The 20749-nt window shown below is 53.7% G+C and overlaps 1 protein-coding gene across 1 annotated transcript in view; it reads right to left on the bottom strand.

Moving 5' to 3' along the window:
• Positions 1-537: 537 nt before the first annotated feature.
• Positions 538-20749, bottom strand: part of LOC133356216 (E3 ubiquitin-protein ligase TRIM9-like) — a 28964-nt gene continuing 8752 nt past the window's right edge. The window contains exons 3-8 of the mRNA XM_061573591.1: positions 11738-11833; positions 3746-3868; positions 2812-2922; positions 2169-2322; positions 1329-1477; positions 538-702 (exon numbers count right to left, since the gene is read on the bottom strand). Coding sequence (XP_061429575.1) covers positions 538-702; positions 1329-1477; positions 2169-2322; positions 2812-2922; positions 3746-3868; positions 11738-11833 — 798 coding nt within the window. The remainder of the gene's footprint in view (positions 703-1328; positions 1478-2168; positions 2323-2811; positions 2923-3745; positions 3869-11737; positions 11834-20749) is intronic.

The following is a 20749-nucleotide window of genomic DNA, read 5'->3' as shown; positions in this document are numbered from 1 at the left end:
TGGTATAGAGGAGGTCGTGGGTTCGAGCCCGACCCTGACGCCTGCTGTATATTCAAGTTTGCATGTTCTCTCTCTCTCCCCGTGGTCGCAGTGGACTTTTCTCCGTTTTTTCCCTCCACATTTAGAATCAACGTCGCTGCGTTCAGAGTATTTTACTGCTGCTATAAATTCCCACATCATGATAAGCCAAATAGCAGGTCATACTCACCCTTCCTCTACCCACACGTCGCCTGCTCTAGCAGAACCCATTTGAACTTTTCCCTCAATCTTCAGACAGCATCGCAATGATTTGCCACCCACGGTAATTAAAGTGTCTCTCTCCCCGTGGTCATGTGGATTTTTCTCCGGGTTCTTCCGTTTTTTCCCCTCCACGTTTAGAATATTTGGCTGCTGCTGCTACACATTTCCACGTGACGATAAGCCACCGTGTTGAGCCATCATTTGTGCTTGGCCGGTTCTCTCCTGAAAAAAAGCTACGCATGGCAGCTCAAGTGGGCCCTTACCCAGGTAAAATAAAAAAAAAATTTGTTTCGCAGGTTACAATAGTTTCACCGCCGGCTCACCGGGCGAAGTCTGCAGCAGCACGGTCTTGCTGTAGGGCCCGACGCCCGCGTGGTTGTAGGCCTTGACACGCGCGCGGTACGTGCTGCTGAAGTGCAGCCCATCGAGCGTGCACATGACCTCCGTGCCCTCGTACACCTCCTGCGCGCGGGCACGCACGGACACGGCACGTTCATGCGTAAGCACTCGCGAGCACAGGTAAGGCTGCCCCTTCCGCCGCGTAGCCTTTAACGGACCGTCGGGGCAAGTGCGGCGAGCGGGCAGCACGTACGAAGGCCGGCGCGGCGCACGAAGGGGGTGGGTGGCCAGCACGTCCACACTGCCTCTCTCTCCCGAGTGGTGATGTGTTACACACCGCACCGGGTACTCATTTTAGGCTGAGTCGACTTAGGGGAGGTCCAGGACCGATTAAAGCGGGGGGGGGGGGGGGGTCGACAACCTGCTGCCTCGTGGCCGTTATTTATCAAGGACCGCCGTCTAGAATTCACGGTGCACTGCGGCTCTCGAAACATTGTTTTTTTTTACTGAACTCGAAATAAATGGCTCTTCTTGTCACGCATTTTGCCGAGCCATTTGTGGTTGAGATGATCGCCAGTGCTGTCGGTGACCCGCGAGCGGGAATCGATGTCGGCTCTTTTGCCGGGCCACCGCTGCACCCGTGCCTGCGCGTAAACCACGCGGATCTTTGACCCGCGCGGGCCGAAGATCCGCGTGGTTTACGCGCCGCGGGAGCCCCCCCCCCCCCCTCGGCGACCCCCTCCACTGACCCGGAAGGCCCCTCCGCTGCCGTCGTCGAGCTCCAGGATGAAGCCGTCGACGCGGACGGGCGTGCGCGGCGCCGGCGCCCAGCACAGTGTCGCGGCGTTGCCCTCCGTGCAGCACTCGGAGGACAGCTCCAGCGCGGGGGCCGGCGGCGCTGCGCAAAAAGGCAAAGGTTCCCCACCCATAAAAAATCAGTGTTGTGTTATTGTTATGTTCAAATATATTTTTATCACTATAACTCCAACGCGAGCCCCGGTACAAGACGCCGATCGCAGAAACGGGGGGCGCGGGGGGGGAGCAGGGGGGGAACAGAAACTCCGCAAACAGCGGCCCGGAATTTCGGCGCGACGGCTACCCAATGAAGGGGGTCAATTGGGCCAGCTGCCCCACCCACGTGGGGGCCACGTGCGAGCGGGAGGGGGGGGGGCATGAAGGTTTATATGGGGAGGGGAAAGGAGCTTGAAGGGGAAGGTAACCAACAGGGGGGGGGGAAGAAAGGGGCAAGTGCTGCTATGTAATTCCGACTACATTGACCCAAAGTTTTGCTCGGACACATTACTTTTAAAATCCACTCGCGATAATTGATTTCCACGCATGACGCAATTGTTTTTGATGCCGATCTCTGTTTTGCCTCATTGCCAGCGCGTCACCCTTACCCGCTATGCTGTTGTCATTTCGGTGACGCGGTGAATGCGCACCAGCGAGACTTTTCTTGAGCGTTCGCGCACTCTCTCTCTCTCTCTCGCCCGGGCCAACGAAACCGACTCGAGAGCTTTTGGAACGCCGATGGACGTCCGCGGCACGGCACGGGGGCACGGCGGCACGGTGGCGCGGCAAACCGTCACCTTTCATCTGCACGAAGTCGAGCTGGTGGATGGCCGCGTGCAGGGGCTCCATGTCGAGGTCCAGGCCGAGCTCGGCCGGCGGCCGCGACTGCTCGCAGACGCGGGCCCACTCGTCGCCGCTCGACGCCACGCGCACGATCAGCCCCTCCGAGATCTGCGCGGCGGCGGCGGCGGTCGCGGCAGCAGCGGGGGCAGCAGCAGAAGCAAACGCAAAAATGAAGACAAAGATCCACGGTGTAGCCTTAACAGACTGTTGGGGCAAGTGCTGTTAGCGAGCAGCACCTGTGGAGGCCCGGCACGGCACGCGAAGGGGTGGGGTGGCCGCACGGTGGTGGTTTGCGCAACCGGGTGGCAACGCTTGCTCAACTCGAGCACAGTAAACATGGAAGGTCGGGCCAACGTTGGTCCAAAGGCTCCAACCATATTCCAACGTTGGCTCAACATTGGCCCAACATTGGTCCAATGGCTCCAACCACATGCCAACGTTGGCTCAACATTGGCCCACCACTGGTCCCACGTCTCCAACCACATGCCAACGTTGGCTCAACATTGGCCCACCACTGGTCCCACTGCTCCAACCACATGCCAGCGTTGGCTCAACGTTGACTGGGTGGAGATGACGCTGCCGCTGCTGTGCGGGCACCTGCAAGAAGCCGCTGGGGTCGGCCTCGTGCATCACCTCCCGGCAGAACTCGAGCAGCCCCACGGTCTTGTGGAGCCTCGCGTCGTAGCGCACCACCTCGTCGTGCACCGCCTACAAAGACAAAGATCACCCGTGTAGCCTCAACAGACCGTTGGGGCAAGTGGCGTGAGCGAGCGGCGCCCGTGAAGGCAGGGGCTGTGGCACACGAGGGGTGGGTGGCCAACACCTCGCCCGGCCGCCTTTGTCTCCCCGGTGGAGATATTGTTACACACGGAACAAGGTCCCCATTTTGGGGCTGAGACGACCTAGGAGAGGCCCATGACTGGTTCGAATAATTGTCACTGGGGTTGGGAATCGAACTCGGGTCGCCAGGTTAGTAGCGCAGTACCCTAACCGCTACCACCACCACCACCACCACAACAACATCATCATCAACATATTCTTAGGTTTTTTCTGTAAAGTCACGATTGCTGTATCAAGTGAGATACAGCAATCGTGCTGTGACGGTTCCACCTGAAGACGGAAGCTTGTGTTGCCTCCGAAATGTCGTGGTTTTTATTTGATTTTTATTTTACTTTTATTTTTTGCCTACGTGACTTTACCGAAAAAACCTAAGAATATGAATCCTTGCAGTCACGAAAGCTTCAAATCTAGAATCATCATGAACGTCGTCATCATCACTAATACAACTCGCACCATCACCACAGTCGTTACCGCCTACACAAGATCAATATTCTGGTCATCGTTAGCATCATCACCATCAACACTACCAGCATCATCACCACCATTATCACTACCACCAGCTGCATCACCATAATCACGTCTGCCAACATCTGGTTGGTGCTGAGGTCAGGGTCTAGGCGAGGCCGAGTCGTTGGTCTCAGCGACGAGTCACGGGTCGAGTTCGTACGCAACGCGGCTCCCTGTGTGCCACCTGAAGCTGGTGGTCCCTCTCCTGTGCCACCCGCGCCAGCAGCTGTGTCTTGCGGTGTTGCAGCGCGTCCATCAGCGCGTCCACTTGCGCCACCAGGCAAGCCTCCAGCTCCACGCTGTTCTCCTGCACACGGTCACGGCGCCGCGTCAAGTTAAGGTTGTTGCTGTTGTTGTTACTGTACTGTCGTTATTGTTGTCGTTGTCAACCGGTGACTTCTCAAAGGCCTCTCCCCCATTTGCTTCCATTCCTTCCAGAATTAGAGAGACCCACAGAATCACACAGACACCCATAGACTGACACAGAGACCCATAGCCTCCAGAGATAACCTTAGACTCACACAGACACCCACAGACTCACACAAAGAGTCATCGATTGGCATAGAGATCCACAGAATCAGACAGAGACCCACGGACTCGTACAGAGACCCATAGACTGACACAGAGACCCACAGAATCATACAGAGACCCACAGGCTTACACGGAGATCTATAGACTCAGAAACCCACAGACTCACAAGATACCCTTAGATTCACACTGAGACCCATCAACTCACACAGACACCCAGATTGACTCATATCGTTGTCAGCTGGTAACTTCCTACTCCTATACAAAGACCTCTCCAATTTTCTTCCATTCCTTTCTATTCCCCAGCCTCTCCTGTCCAGTTGTGTCCTCCAATCTCCGTGAGGCCGTCTCGCATTCCTTCACCCACCTCTTTGACGACATTAAGGTACTTTTTTGTTTTCGTTTAGTCCTTCTCAATGTTTTGGCAATCGTGTGTGGAGGCGAAGAGCCGATTTGAGGACCTCTCGCAAAGCAGGAGCTTCACTCCCACGTGTTAGAAAACGGCCCGTGGAAGAGGATATCACAGAACCGCTGCTAAGGATAAGGGATTTTGCCTTTAGGAAGCACTTATGTGCGAAAAGTATCCGAAAGCGATTTAACAGCACGTGTGAACAACAACAAAAAATACACTCATGGTATCATCCTGGTCTGGAATGTATGTACGTTGAACTTCTTTCACACCGTACGTAGCCAACCGTGCTAATCGGAGGTGCGGGAGGGGAAGGACAACAAACTAAAAACAAAAAGCAGTTCTAAAGAAATGAGTTTGTTAATCGAGATGATTTAAGCAGTGCATAGCTCCAGTGGATTCCGACTATCGGAAGGAAGAGCGTTCCAGACGGCCGCAGAAGCGTATCTTCATTGGCCAGCCAAAGCCGATGCTGCGAGGTTGACCGGAGTTCTCGTTGGTGGTTTCCGCTCCTTGACGAGATCAGCGATGACTGCGCACGTAAAATCCCATCGCATTCAATTCGGTTCGGAACACATAATTTGTCTAAACTCCAGCTGTGAGAATATCAAACATCAGTTTGAGCGTCACCCTATGAACATGACTCTGCAGCGAAGCGCGTGGGCTGTGCTGCCGCCTGCCGCGAACCCATCAAGGGATCTTAGGAGTGGCTCTGCAATACCTGCTTCTGCGGGCTGTTCTCTGAAGAAGAGAAAGGGCCTCACTTCCCGTGCGAGAGATCTGCGGGGACTCGACGCCTGGTATATTTTGCAGTTTTTTTCGTGGATTTTTCTGTTTGCGCAGAGTCACTTTAAGATGTTTTCTTGTTTTTAGTTTTTAGTTTTGTTGCGGTTGCACCCGATTCAAGAGCCGAATGGCTCACAGGGCTATACCAAGTAAATGAAACTGAAAACTGAATGAGGCTGACACCGAGAGCGCAACTGGCAACCAGCTGATTAAGGCGCAGCCCTGCAACTGCTCGCTCACACCTCTGCTGGCAGAAGGGCCTCCCCGCTCGAGGGAGCTATTTGTAAACTATTTTATATTTTACCAAGTAAGGCCCCCACTGAGCTGTATAGCTATTTTTAGCAGCGAACCGGTCACACACGATAGCTCAACGAAGTGGCTTATCGCGCGGACATTTACAGCAGCCAAACACTCTGAACGCGTGACGTCGTTTCTAAACGTGGAAAAACCAGAGGACCCGGAGGAAAATCCATGCGACTACGGGAGAGAGAGACACGCAAACTCCAAATACACAGCAGCAGCACAGGCGTCATAGTCGGGATCGAGCCCACGACCTCCTGCGTACCAGGCGAGGTAGTTAACATCTCGCCACACCACGGCGACCCACTTCTTCCGCGGTGGCCAAACGCCTCGAACGAGACGGGAATGCCCACACTTCACCCCACCGCACGCCACGTGCCAATCGCACAATGGTGACGCATCCCTATTATTACTGTCGGGTGGACTAAGACAGCTGGGGGAGTGGGGGGGGAGATTTAAGAAACGTGCGCGATTATTTAATCTGCCGCGCCGGGAGAAATAATAAAATTCCGGATGGCCGGTCCAGTGTTGCTAATCGGCACAGCGTCAATGCAGCAGCAGCGGCGGCAACAGACATCACCAGAGCTGCCGAACAGAGCACCGCGCGTGCTTACAGCTGGAGGGCGAACAAATTAATCGTAAGGCCAACAGCGTTGGGTCTCCCCTCGCAAGCCCCCTCCCTGGCGCGGTGACTAAAGTTTCATGGCGTGTTGGTTGGATGGGGGGGGGGGGGCGGTGGTGGTGGGGCCCACACACCGCCGGCTCTCCTCGCAGACAGAGCCAGGCTTGGAGTCGGCTGCACTTGCCGCCGGAATACAAATGAGCCCGCGAGCACGCGGTCGATGTGGCGGAGACACGCGCCATAAATCCACACCGCGCCACCGCCAGGCGGACACAGCCAGCCGGAGACCGTCAGCCAGACACGGCCAGCCAGCCACTAAGCCACCCGCCCAGACACCTCCAGCCAGACACAGTCAGCCAGACACCACCAGCCAGACACAGTCAGCCAGACACCTCCAGCCAGACACAGCCAGCGAGACACAGTCAGACAGACACCGCCAGACACAGTCAGCCAGATACCACCAGACACCACCAGCCAGACACAGCCAGCCAGCCACTAAGCCACCCGCCCAGACACCTCCAGCCAGACACAGTCAGCCAGACACCTCCAGCCAGACACAGCCAGCCAGACACCTCCAGCCAGACACAGCCAGCGAGACACAGTCAGACAGACACCTCCAGCCAGACACAGCCAGCGAGACACAGTCAGACAGACACCTCCAGCCAGACACAGCCAGCGAGACACAGTCAGACAGACACCGCCAGACACAGTCAGCCAGATACCACCAGACACCACCAGCCAGACACAGCCAGCCAGCCACTAAGCCACCCGCCCAGACACCTCCAACCAGACACAGTCAGCCAGACACCTCCAGCCAGACACAGCCAGCCAGACACCTCCAGCCAGACACAGCCAGCGAGACACAGTCAGACAGACACCTCCAGCCAGACACAGCCAGCGAGACACAGTCAGACAGACACCTCCAGCCAGACACAGCCAGCGAGACACAGTCAGACAGACACCCCCAGCCAGACAGTCAGACAGACACCGCCAGACACAGTCAGCCAGATACCACCAGACACCACCAGCCAGACACGGCCAGCCAGACACCCCCAGCCAGACACAGCCAGTCAGACACAGCCAGACAGACACAGCCAGACAGACACAGCCAGACAGACACAGTCAGACAGACACCTCCAGCCAGACAGTCAGACAGACACCGCCAGACACCCCCAGCCAGACACAGTCAGCCAGATACCCCCAGCCAGACACAGCCAGCCAGACACAGCCAGACAGACACAGATATCCAACCACCGCCAGGCGTCTGCAACATGAAGGAGCGGGCATGGTGCCCGCCGTCGTGATACAAAGTCACTCGTTTGCTTGCCGGGGGAAAAACCGATTTGCGCATAAATTACGTTTCCCCATCACATCACGTGAGATGTGTCCAAAATTAGAGATTCGTTCACTCACGCGGCGAGAATTCACGGAAGGTCGTTTGGGCAAATTTACATCCACGCTCTCACAGCCGTGCTCGATCCACTGCTGGATGAGGGCCTCCCCAAGTCGTATGTTGTGGATGTAACAGACAAATGTGCTCATTTGCTTCGACGAAATATCTCAACAAGTAAACCCGTAAAAACAAAGTTTTTCACTATAAATCCTTTATATGCGTGGCGGCGAACTTAATATAAAGGATTTAAAAATATATTCGCCTGTGGAGGACGCGGGGATCGATCCCACGACCTTTGGCATGGGAAGCGAGGGCGCTACCAACTGCGCTACTCCGCCACGGCCTGTGGAGGGGTTACGCTCTGGGCTCTTACACTCTGACGTTCAGCCAAAGCCATGAATGCGTTCTATTTGAATATATGTAAAATATTTTTTTTTTGCCTAAAAAGTGTAAAATTTTGGGAATTTTTTTTCACGAACAATAATTGTCTGGCACAACGAGTCTGTGTGGAAAATGTCAGCTCGATTGGATCACGAGAAGTGGGTTAAAAAACGACCGAAAGATTTGCACGGTCCTAAGCAAGCACGCGAACTTAATATAAAGGATTTAAAAATGGTCGATATCTCTATGACACACGCCAGCTGTCTAAACACTTTTTGGGGGGGGGGCAGCGGGGGGTGGGGGGCTACTGCCCCCTGTGCCCCGTGTGTGTTTGAGAGTGAGCAGAGAGCGGTGGTGGAGCGGTTAGCGCGCTGCGCAGCGCTACGAACCCGGCGACCCGAGATCGATTCCCGCTCGCGGCCAACGCCAGCGACGATTATCTCTAAACCGGTCCTGGGTCCTCCCCTAGGTCGACTCAGCCTCAAATGAGTACCTGGTTTTCCGCGTGTAAAATCATCGCCACTGGGGGAGACAAAGGCGGCCGAGCGTGGTGACGGCCACCCGCCCCCTCGTGTGCCACAGTGCCGGCCTTCCTAGGTGCTACTCGTCAACAGCACTTGCCCCAACACTCTGTTGAGGCTACACGCGGTGAAGGGTAGCGGAGGGGACCTTTATCTTTGAGTGGGTAGGGCGAGCGTAGGCGGGGGTGATTTAACATCTGTCGATTAGGGGGAGAGGGAGAGAGAGAGGGAGGTAAGAGTTCAAGATGAACCGCGGGCAGCGAGGAACGTGCAGTCCCGTTTCGAGGTCATGCCCCCCTCCTCCAGCTCAAAAGCAAGTGCTGGAATGAGCAGCATGAGGAGCACGCGCGGTGGAAATCCATCGGTCCGATGCTGCGGATCGCTCGTCCGGACGGGGTGCGTGGTGGAGTGACCACGGACGGGGAGCGGTGGCGCAGCGATTAGCGCGCTACGCCGCGCTACGAACCCCCGTCGGCCCGAGTTCGATTCCCGCTGGCGGCCAAAACAATTCTAGATTTGAAGCTTTCGTGACTGCAAGGATTCATATTCTTAGGTTTTTTTCGGTAAAGTCACGTAGGTGAAATTCCAAGAAAAAGTATTTGTATATATACTGGTATATATACACTTGATACAGCTATCGTGCTGTGACGGTTCCACCTGAAGACGGAAGCTTGTGTTGCCTCCGAAACGTCGTGATTTTAATTTTAATTTTATTTTACTTTTATTAATTTAAATTTTTTACCTACGTGACTTTACCGAAAAAACCAAAGGCCAAAACAATGTTCACGAACCGGTCCTGGGCCTCCCCTAGGTCGACTCGGCCTCAAGTGAGTACCTGGTGGTGTGTAAAAACATCGCCACGGGGGGAGACAAAGGTGGTCGGGCGTGGTTATTGGCCACCCACCACCTCGTGTGCCGTGGCGGCCTAAATAGGTGCTCGCTAACAGCACTTGCGCCAACAGTCTGGTCAGGCTACACGGGGGATCTTTGTCTTTGTGTGCATGGACCACCGATGAGTGACGCGTGGTTCAGAGATCATGTTCGTTGCGGGTAAGAACATGGGGCCACGACTAAATCGTTGTACGGTAAGTCCCCGGGTTGCGGAAAAGCTCGACTTACGGAAACGCTCCCGTAAATCGTGCTTTTAAAAACACATTTAAATATAAACGTAGAAACGTGCAGACCCGACCTCGTGATTGGAACGATGTTGAGAGGCAGAGGAGAGGGGCGCGAGAAGGCACGCGAGGGTTAACGACATCGTCAGAACTGTTGGGCGAGGTGAGCGGTGCTTGGGCGCAGTAGGGGAGGCGGGGGCGATGTCCGACAAGTGAAGAAGACAAACAACAACAACAACGACGGAGTGTCCAGTCGAGGAGTGGAACGCGTCCGATGGGACGTGAAAACCCGCGGAAACGGAGCAATGGAATCTTCGCCCCGCTCCGCCGGCGGCTGGCTGGATCATTGCGTCGTAGGATCGTGAGCGGCGCTGGCAGGGCCTTGATCCAGCAGTAGAAGGAGCAAGGCTGCTGACGCTGGTGAAGGCATTCTATTGTTGCTACTTGACGTCGAAGGTATGATGATGAATGTATACAATGACTTTCACCCAGCAGTGGATGGAGCAAGGCTGCAGCTGCTGCTGATGATGACAATGAAGGTATTCTATTGTTGCTACTGACGTTGACAGTTTCCAATCACCTTCATCCAGCAGTGGATGGAGCAAGGCTGCAGCTGCTGCTGACGTCACAAACAACACAAATGCTCCTCGACGAAGCAGTCGAAGAACGTCAGAACGGCCCCCACCACTGCCCGCCCTGCTCGACGTTCGAGGCGATGGCTCTGCCGCAAGCCGACGGGAGATTTTAAACCACCCCGGGGGGGCTGGGCGGGCGAGCGGACACGGGGGGGGGGGGTCACAATTTACACTCCGCCGCCTCGCTCCCCTCCCCACACGGGTTACAGCTCCCGATCGAAAGCTTCCTCTCTCTCCGGTTTTTTTTACAGTTCCGCCGTAAAATATAAATATATTCCCTGCTCGCCCACCACCCACACACACCTACCCCCCCCCCCCACACAAGCCCACCCCCCACTACAACCCCCCCCCCCCAACGTGCCTCCCCCCCCCCACACTCACACAATCCGTACGCGCGCGTGGGGATCTGCCGAAAATATCCGTGGGTGAGTCACGCGTCTCCGCGCCTTTTTACGACAAAATTCGCCATATGCGCGGTGGCCAATTGCGCCAATAAACCGGTGGTGGGGGAGTGGTGGGGGGGGGGGGCCCTCCGGCTCATCCGTCAAGCAGCCCCCCCTCCCGCCCACTCCGTTCGCTCGATTTGTGCAAATGTGAAGCTGCGGTGAAACTCTGAATGTGGTTGCTCGCGGTGGTCAGCGAGCAGGCCGGCTCAACGCGACCAACGCGGCCAGCCGAGGAGCCCCGCGTGGGCCGAGGCGTTTGCGGGGAAGGTTTCAGAAACTTGTTCGGTTGTTTCGACTGCCGCGCCAGGAGATCGAATCGACCTCCGGTTGGCAGGTCGAGCGTGCTCATCGGCACGCCACTGCGGCGAAAATCCCCGCTCTTCAATCAGCTAATCGGAATAACGTTTAAAACATGATGATCATTTTCTCGCGATGTGTATTTATTTACGTAATTCATCTTTTCGTTTTTTTAATTAGCTAAGGTAAGGGTAAACACCTACTACTATATTTTGCCACTGGTAAACGAGGTCTCATAGTGTAAATGCTTACCCCGAGCTCTCAATACTCTGATAGTGCGCTGTTTTTGAGTTGTACGCCTTTTGGCGTCATCTGGTCCAACACCAATGGAGACTAGGCTCTAAGAAAAGCTGTCTTGGGTGTGGACCAATCAACTTCAAGGACAGTGCATATCATTATCGTTATCAGAGTTGTTTCTTTTTGTTTGCATTTGACTGCTTGTGTTGTGGTTATTGCAAACATGATGCCTTGTATAAAGGTGTCAGTTTTGTACCAGTTTAAAGTGTAAAAACCTACTACTATAGTGGGGGGGGGGGGTGGGGTTGCGGTGTTTGTGTTTGCGCCCTCTGTGTAAGGGGCCGGCTTAATGGATGCGGCACCGTTGTGGGATGCCATCGCACGAACGGCGCTCTCTGCAACAACGCCACCATCGACTGTTCAATCAATTCTCGCGAACGACGCCGAGAAGCCGGTGGGAGTGACCGCGCACGACGAGGCGATGTGAGCGTGGCGCTGTCTCTCGCCTGCACACTCTGCAGCACGTCCTTGAGGCCCTGGACGAAGGCGTGGGCTTGCGTGGCCCTGTCCGCCAAGCCGGCCAGCGCGAGCGATAGCTGACTCTGCAAGACAAAGCGGGAGGAGGATGACGAGGATAATGATCTTAATTTTGGAGCTGTCGTGACTGCAGGAATTATTCTTTGGTTTTTTCGGTAAAGTCACGTATAAAGATAACATAATAAATTAAATAATAGCATACGACGTTTCGATTGCAACACAAGCAATCATCATCAGGTATAGTGAAATAGCGACATACAATCTAACCAGAAAACTATAGACAGACATATAAGCAGACAGATATCACCAAGATACATAGATCGAGCAACACAGGTACAGAGAGGGGTGATCGTCTCTGTGGGGTGGCCTTAAATGATGGCGGTTACGACAGTAATGATTGAATGACATACTGTTAGTTCTTTCGGTAAAGTCACCATGTAGGTAAAAAATTTGAAATAAAAATTAATAAAAATAAAACAATAAAATCACGACGTTTCGGAGGCAACACAAGTCACTTGATGCAGCAAATCTGGCTGTGACGGTCCCACCTGATGACGGAGACTTGTGTTGCCTCCGAAACGTCGTGATTTTATTGTTTATTTTTTTATTAATTTTAATTTCATTTTTTACCTACATGGTGACTTTACCGAAAGTAACTAAGAGTATGAATCCTTGCAGTCACGAAAGCTTCAAATCTAGGATTGAACGACAGTCATTTAATAAGAGTCATCATCATCATCAATCCACTGCTGGATGAACGCCTCCTCCACAAGGTCTCGCCGTCGCGATCCTAAGGTCCCAAGAAAATGTTTTTTGTGACTGCACAAAAACCTCGCCCTGGAGCCAATAGCACCTTGCGTATGAGCGAGCGGTTGCCGATCGCAAGCAGCAACCAGGCTCGCACCTGCTTAGCTTTCGAGATCCGCAATAAAGGGCGTGGGGGAGTTGGGGGGTGTCATCGCACGGGCGTTACTCAGTCATTCGAAATAGAAAATACCATTTCTGTTCATTGTTTAATGTTCCGTCTCTCCAGTTGTATTTGCGTCGCCGCAGTCGAGGCGGCAGAGATTGTTCGTTTGACAGCTCTCGTTCAATCCTCATTGGACGGAGGAGCGACGTCCAATGAGGAATGTCCCGCGCACAAGACGAGTCCAGCATCTCCTCCGATCGCTGTCCCCGATCCACCCTCCTGACGGCAGGTCAACGCTGTGCGGACGGCAGTGGCTCCACTGTTTGCTCAACTCAACTTTTTTTGTTTTTATTTTAACAGGTGAGGCGACCCGGTTGTCACACACAGCAGCCAAATACTCGACACGCACGACGGCTCTGGATGTGTAGGGGACAAACCGGAGGACCCGGAGAAAAATCCGGGCAGAGAGAGAGAGACGCAAACTCCAAATATACAGCAGCAGCAGGCGTCAGGGTTGGGATCGAACCCACGACCTCCTGTATACCAGGCGAGGTAGTTAACATCTCCTAGCCACCGTGATGATGATGAGAGAGAGACACGCAAACTCCAAATATACAGTAGCAGGCGTCAGGGTCGGGATCGAACCCACGACCTCCTGTATACCAGGCGAGGCAGTTAACATTTCCTAGCCACCGTGATGATGATGAGAGAGACGCAGACTCCAAATATAGAGAAGGCGTCAGGGTCGGGATCGAACCCACGACCTCCTGTATACCAGGCGAGGTAGTTAACATCTCCTAGCCACCGTGATGATGATGAGAGAGAGACACGCAAACTCCAAATATACAGCAGCAGGTGTCAGGGTCTGGATCGAACCCACGACCTCCTGCATACCAGGTGAGGTAGTTAACATCTCCTAGCCACCGTGATGATGATGAGAGAGACGCAGACTCCAAATATAGAGAAGGCGTCAGGGTCGGGATCGAACCCACGACCTCCTGTATACCAGGCGAGGTAGTTAACATCTCCTAGCCACCATACCCGTCCTTACGACGTCTCGATGATGGGCGCACGGAAGTTGCTCCACTCTGTGCCACTGCGAAATGATTACAGCGATGTGCAAAAGCGCATCATCGCACACCCAAATGTGTAAACGATTGATTAGCTGTTGGTGGGAGGTGAGGGTTTGAAGGGAGGGTGGGGGGTGGATTTCAGAAACTCGCCCCGTCGTTCAGTTGTGTCCACCACCGCGCCCTCTGGATTGCAAGTCCAGAGCGGTAACCGCTACACCGCGGCACTTGCAGCAGTAGCAGCAGCAGTAACAGCGGTGGCATCCGGCCCGTTCGGTCCGCACTCGTCCTCGCAGCAGCAGCAACAGCTTCTGGCTAAGCCATCGAGCAAAGACAGGCGGTCACCGCATCGCGTGCGCCGCTTTCAGACGCGCTCCTGCTGTGGCCGTCTGGAACGCTCTTCCTTCTGATATTAGGAATCCACTGGAGCTTTATGCACTGTTTAAATCATCCAGATTGATGAACTCATTTCTTTAGAACTGCTTTTTGCGTTTAGTTTGTTGTCCTTCCCCCGCACCTCCCATCAGCGAGGTTGGCTACGTGCGATGGCGAAATAAGTTCAACGCACACACGCACACACACATGCACACACGCACACACACGTGCACACACACGCACACACACGCACACACACTCGCACACACGCACACGTACACACACGCGCACACACACGCACAGATGCGCGCATTCCTTAAACTCGCCATTCAAATCGGCACCGAATAATAACGCAGTCTTACATCATCGGCGAGAAATCTCAGCGAAGGAGCCCGCCACACCACCACCACCAACAAGGGGGCTGCCACAACACCACTAACAAGGAGGCTGCCACACCACCACCACCACCAAGGAGGCTATCCCACCACCACTAACAAGGAGGCTGCCACACCACCACCACCACCACCAAGGAGGCTGCCACACCACAACCACCGCCAAGGAGGCTACCCCACCACCACCAAGAGGGCTGCCACACCACCACCAAGGAGGCTACCCCACCACCACCAAGGATACAGCCACACCACCACCACCACCACCAAGGAGGCCGCCACACCAACACCACCACCACCAATCACGGCGGCTCTGCACTGAGTGGCAGTGGCTGGAGGGGGAGGGGGCAGTGAGCGACCCCCAGACAAAGGCGGTAGCTGCCCAGACGACCGCTTTCGGCGCTTCGACCTCTCTCGCCTCCACCCCGCCCCACCAAACGATGACCCAGTGCACATCGCACAATGGACATCCGCGGCAGGCAGCAGCAACGTGAATTCTCCGAAGCGCTCATTTAGGGAATGCATTCCTGGGCGAGAGAAAACCGTTGGGTGGACGGCCGTGCGAACGGTCCCTCTGCTATTGTCCAAGGCGCATTCAGCGTCGTCCCCCCACCCCACACACCCTGGGGGCCCATCCCTGGAGTTTCTCTCCACCCACTCCGCACGAGACGAGGTCCGATCGAGAGAATGTCGGAACCTCCGAAGCCGGCCAGCGTGCGCGTGTCGGCGCGCCCTACGCGGTCACTCCGAGTTCGATTCCCGCTCACGGCCATCGCCGCCAACGCGAGCGACAGCGATCGGCTGAAACCGGTCCTAGGCCTTAACCAGGTCGACTCAGCCTCAAATGAGTAGCTGGTGGCAAATGTGTAAACGTTGCTGCTGGGGAGACAAAGGCGGCCGCGCGTGGTGCTTGGCCACCCAGCCCCTCAAGTGTCACAGTAACAGACCGAGTGTCGCGTTTCTCATGCTTACTTCCAAACGTAATTCTCAACAAAACAAGGAAAATGGCTTCCTAGGGGACACGGGCCAGAACGTCGTCGCGTGCACAGTGCACAACTGCTGGGATCAACTTCTGTGCGAGGTGAACGCTGCTGGGTTCTGCCAGTACAGGGACCACTCTACTTACGAAGATTCGACTTACGAACAAACCTGTCTGTATGTCCAGTGGCCTGTTCGGACCGAGAGTCGTACGTTGAACCGCTGTGCAATGGATGATGCTCGTGGGATCTACATCTGCAGAACATGAAGAACCAGTGATATCTACATCTGCAGAACATGAAGAACCAGTGGCATCTACATCTGCAGAATATGAAGAACCAGTGGCATCTACATCTGCAGAACATAAAAAAAAATCAGTGGTTCTTAACCTTCAGTGCACGAACCCCCTGGGGGATGCGAGATGCCCTTTCTGGGGGTGTGAGACGTGCCAGATTTTTTTAGGAGGTAAATCACGGGTACGTAATTACATGATACATTTGTTTACGATTGAGAACCAAAGGGGTGCAAGGCTGCAGTAAAGGTTAAGAATCACTGCTCAAAACGCACGTTTCTAAATGTGGTGGGAAAAACCAGAGGACTCGGAGAAAAATCCACGCGACCATCACGCAAACTCCAAATATACAGCAGCAGGCGTCAGGATCGGGATCGAACCCACGACCTCTTGTATACCAGGCGAGGCAGCTAACATCTCCTAGCCACCATGATGATGATGAGAGAGAGAGAGACACACAAACTCCAAATATACAGCAGGCGTCAGGGTCAAGATCGAACCCACGGCCTCCTGTATACCATGCGAGGCAGCTAACATCTCCTAGCCACCGTGATGATAATGATGAGAGAGAGAGAGACACGCAAACTCCAAATATACAGCAGGCGTCAGGATCAGAATCGAACCCACGACCTCCTGTATACCAGGCGAGGTAGTTAACATCTCCCAGCCACCATGGCGTGATCTCGCCACTGCGGCTCAGAGTCGGGCCTCATTAAATAAATGCCGCTATGGGTTGGTCACCAAGCCGTTATCGGCGAGAGCATCCCTCGCGTAAAATCTGGGACATGCCCGTTAGCCACCAATTAAAAAAACAACAACAACAACCCAGCAACAGCGCGTAACACCACAGCACACGCGTGCCCGAGTTTAGCTCCAGCCCCGCGGCAAGGTCACGCGCAGCTTGCGGCTGGCTGGGAGTAAATCGTCACCGACACCACCCGGTCCCGGGACCGGATTCATCGAGCGAATGGATTTCCCGTTGGTGGAACTGGGTCAGCCGGGACGGGGGCCAGCCAGCCAGGCAGGCGGGGAGGTGCCGTGTCAGGCATTCTGGCGAGGGCGGTCGATGTCGATGCGCCGTTATGTGGAGCTCTCTGGTTGAAGAGTCGGGCCATCGGTGTTATCGGTACGGTATTCACGGCGGGACCTCTTCTCATCCGTGGTTATGTTGGAGAGGTGGCGGAGGGGGGGGGGGCGGGGGGTATTATAGACGAGAGATAACAATGTAGAGAGAAGAGATGTACATCCATGATTCAGGTAAATGTGTCGTTAAACCCGTTACCACCCAACAGACAATTAGTAAGGTTTGTCATGTAAATTAATTGGCCACGTTCTGTTTACGTGACAAACCTTTACTAGTTTGCTGTGTCGGGTGGTAGCGGGTTTAATGACACATTTATATATTTACGCGATCTATCCCAAAAAAACTTGAGGAATCTGATGGGCTATAAAGCACACCGGTGTGTTAGAGAGCCAGGCCACAACATTTACAATCTGAGTACACGATCTAACCCAAAACAACCTGTTTTGTCGATGATATTGGTCGCGAAAGCCTCCCACGTGTTAAAGAAATGTATAGATGAGACGGACATGAAGTGAAATGAGAGGGATGTGTAGGCAAGAGACAGACGCAGTGAGCTGACCGAGGAGATGCAGGTAAGAGACGAGATATAATAAACTTGCTTCTTTATGTCAACTGGCCTGTCGTAGATGATTGTTATTATTTGAATTCAAGCAGAAATTTGATGTGTCTCGACCATTATTACCGTAATGCTATTAATTTGATAATGAACGTAGGTCCGCTCCAGCTACTTGGGGTCCTACGCTTTTGCTTGTTGGCTCGATCTTGAGCCCCCCCCCCCCCACTGCCACCCACCCCCCCACTGGCAACCCACCGCCCCCACCACCAACTGATGCCAGCACGAGCGAGTCATCCTGACGCGCATCCATCGCTCCTCCACCCACGTGGCAGAAACGAATGGGACCCACGCGCCCTCGATTAGAGAGAAGCTAACAATGTCCCGCTCAAGCACATCTGTAAGTCTGTCTTGACACTCCAGTGGTAAGCACACGTACGCAGAGCCTCTGTCGCAAACCGTACGTAGCCAACCGCGCGAATCGGGAGGTGCGAGTTCTGGGCTTGCTTATAGCGGTGCTGGCGAATTGCCTGGACGTTTGTAGGGCAAGGACCATCTCCCAAACCTGTCAACCCCTTATCAGTGCCCTACCTTACTACAGACCAATTCAGACCGTATTGGTCACCCCGTGTCCCTTATAAATCTCAACGTTCATCCTACAAAGTCCCATCACAAGGGAGAAACACAAACAAATAGACAAATTTCGATGCGGTGTGCAGTAAGGTGGGTAGAATAATACATAGTGTAATATTACATAAATATGCTAAAATTCCTCTTGATATGTGAATTATTTTGTCAAGGCGCTCTTCCTCCTCCCTCCCAGCTTAAATAGACGCTCCAAGCCCAGGACGTGTCATTCAGATTCTGTCTTATCGACAGACCTGTTCTTCACCTGAGGACGGCTGCTTGCGTGGCCGAAACGTCGTGAGAATTATTTTTATTATGTTTTATGTTTATTATTTTATTATTTCCATTCTACGTGACTTTACCGAAAGAACCAAGAAGAATTAGACAAATGTTTTTTTGCTGGTATTGAAACGGCTGTACGATGTGTGGACCTGAATATTACATTTCCCTGCTGTACAAGAATACGGGGTAAACCGTATGGGTTGACAGCTATGCGTCTCTTTAAGACACGAGTCCTAGTTCAATGCTTGATGATACAGCACACACCGTGAACCAGGTCTAGCATCGTCTAATCCCGCCCAGGGGTTTTGCTCGTAATGAGTCGATGCGGCTGAAATGACGCACTTCCCAGAAGTCCGTGGGGCCCCAGGGGCTGTGCACGAAACACCGTGATTTATAACGCACAGAGACGGACACGCGGAGGCTAAACGAGACGTTATTGGCGAGGGATATATATTCCGGAGATGCTTGTGAATAGTAGATTCTGCGGATAATGATATTGGCCCATGAAAACCTATCTTTTGTAATGAATTGCCTTAAATAAATACGTAAATAAGCGATTAAATATATGAAAATTGTCATAACACAGAAAAACATTTATTATAATAAGCATAAAAGTAAATAAAATTTTATATTAAAGTGTTAAACAATATTGATTTAAAACTTTCGTGACTGCAGGGATTCATATTCTTGGTTTTTTACTGAAAGAACCAAGAATATGGTAAACAATAGTTTATAAATGAACTTACTGCAATCTCATCACTTTATCTCATCACTTTATCTCTCTCTCTGCAGTAGTAGTGTAGAATTCCAGGTGCAAATCGTAGATAGCCAAAATCGCGGATAGCAAGTTCGTGAATAACGAGGGAATACTGAATACTAAGGAGATACATACGAAGGCAGAAGTTTTGCCTGCTCACATTTGGTTAGTTAAAAACTAAACTATAAACTATTTTATCGGGTAAGGCCCACTGAGCTATTTAACACTTTTCAAACGATGGGGCGAGTTTTCTTAATTTGTCCACGCCACCGACCTCTCTCGCTGTCGAGGCAGGAATGTAAATTGGTTTGCCACTGATTTGTCAATCGGCAGGTTGTGTGCGGCGGTGGGGTAAAGTGTCGGGCACTAACCACCTATTCCAAGATGCCTGTCCAGTGTGGAAGAGTAGGCCAAACACCATGCAGAGCTGATCTCTAGCCCTCCCTCGAGTGGAGGACCATCCGCCAGCGGCGGAGCTGGCGAGCGATTGCAGGGCTGCGCCCTCATCCCTTGTTCACACAGGGAGGAGGAGGTTTGTTCCCTTGCACATCTGTTGGCATTTGATGATCATAATCGCCGAAGCAAACCAGTGGCTTTACCCCCCCCACCGCCGCAACAAAAGCCGGAGGCGATAAATAGCAAACCCTTGGGGCCCCCGAGTCAATGATGGGTGCCTAGGGCAAGACAAGAGGCCGCCCACTCTCCCATCCCTTCCCACCCCCTCGACTCCCACCCCCCTCTTTCTTGCAGAGCTGCTGAGTCTCCGTTCTGCACACAAAGAGGGGTGTGCAGCGGTGGGCAGCAGTGAGGCAGGCGTGAGCGCAGTGCTCACACAACACCGTACCCCCACGCAACAGCCAACGTCGGTGGCGAATATCTGGGCCTCCCCTACGTCGACTCGGCCTTAAATGAGCGTGTGAACGAACATGGGCCCTGGGGAGACGAACGACGGTGGCCGGAGCAACGCGGATGCCTACGCCGGCCCGTAGTGGCCGACATTCGGAATCAAAATCTTTATTTAGACTTGAGGAATCAGAGGCGCTCGCCAAACAGCGTTCGCACGAACAGCCTGCGGAGGCTACACGGGGGGGGGGGGAGGATCTTTTGTGTTGTGCGGCGGAGGGGCTAAGCCGTGGATAAGCAGATGGCGCGCTAGCATGCAGCTGAGCGAGAGGATGAGGAGGAGGGGAGGAGGGAGGGCATCGGGAGACGGAGATTGAAAAGGGGGCACCGCGCGGCTGCGTGGCACTGCGATCTGAATGCCGGGGCGACACCGCTGGCCAGAGATTGCGCCCGACGTGTTATAGTACTTTGTCTGATTTTTTGTTTATGTTTTAACCCCCCCCCAACCACCACCACCCACCCCGAACCATGGAAGATGGATTTGATCGTGGGACGGGTAAGAGCTGGTGGGGTAGGGGGGGGGCATCTTGATTGATGATATTTCCAGGAAGAAAATGGCGAGCCGCCACCGGGAAAAATGAAATTGGTGCGTGGAAAGTTGACAGCGTGCAACTGGTTTTGAAATCCCTTCGAACGCCGTCCTTCATCGCCGCCGAGGGACTGTCCACGTTGTCTGCGTGCACCTCATTGCAGAGGTGTTCCTCGCATTGCCTTCGAAGCCGATTCAAATCGCGAAGAGCCGCAGGGGATGCACACTGAGA

Source organism: Lethenteron reissneri, chromosome 53 (genome assembly GCF_015708825.2).
Source record: "Lethenteron reissneri isolate LAM-NWPU_2019-01 chromosome 53, ASM1570882v1, whole genome shotgun sequence".
Classification (NCBI taxonomy): domain Eukaryota; kingdom Metazoa; phylum Chordata; class Hyperoartia; order Petromyzontiformes; family Petromyzontidae; genus Lethenteron; species Lethenteron reissneri.
Note: the sequence above shows the minus strand (reverse complement) of the source record. Positions and strands in the feature narration are given on the sequence as shown.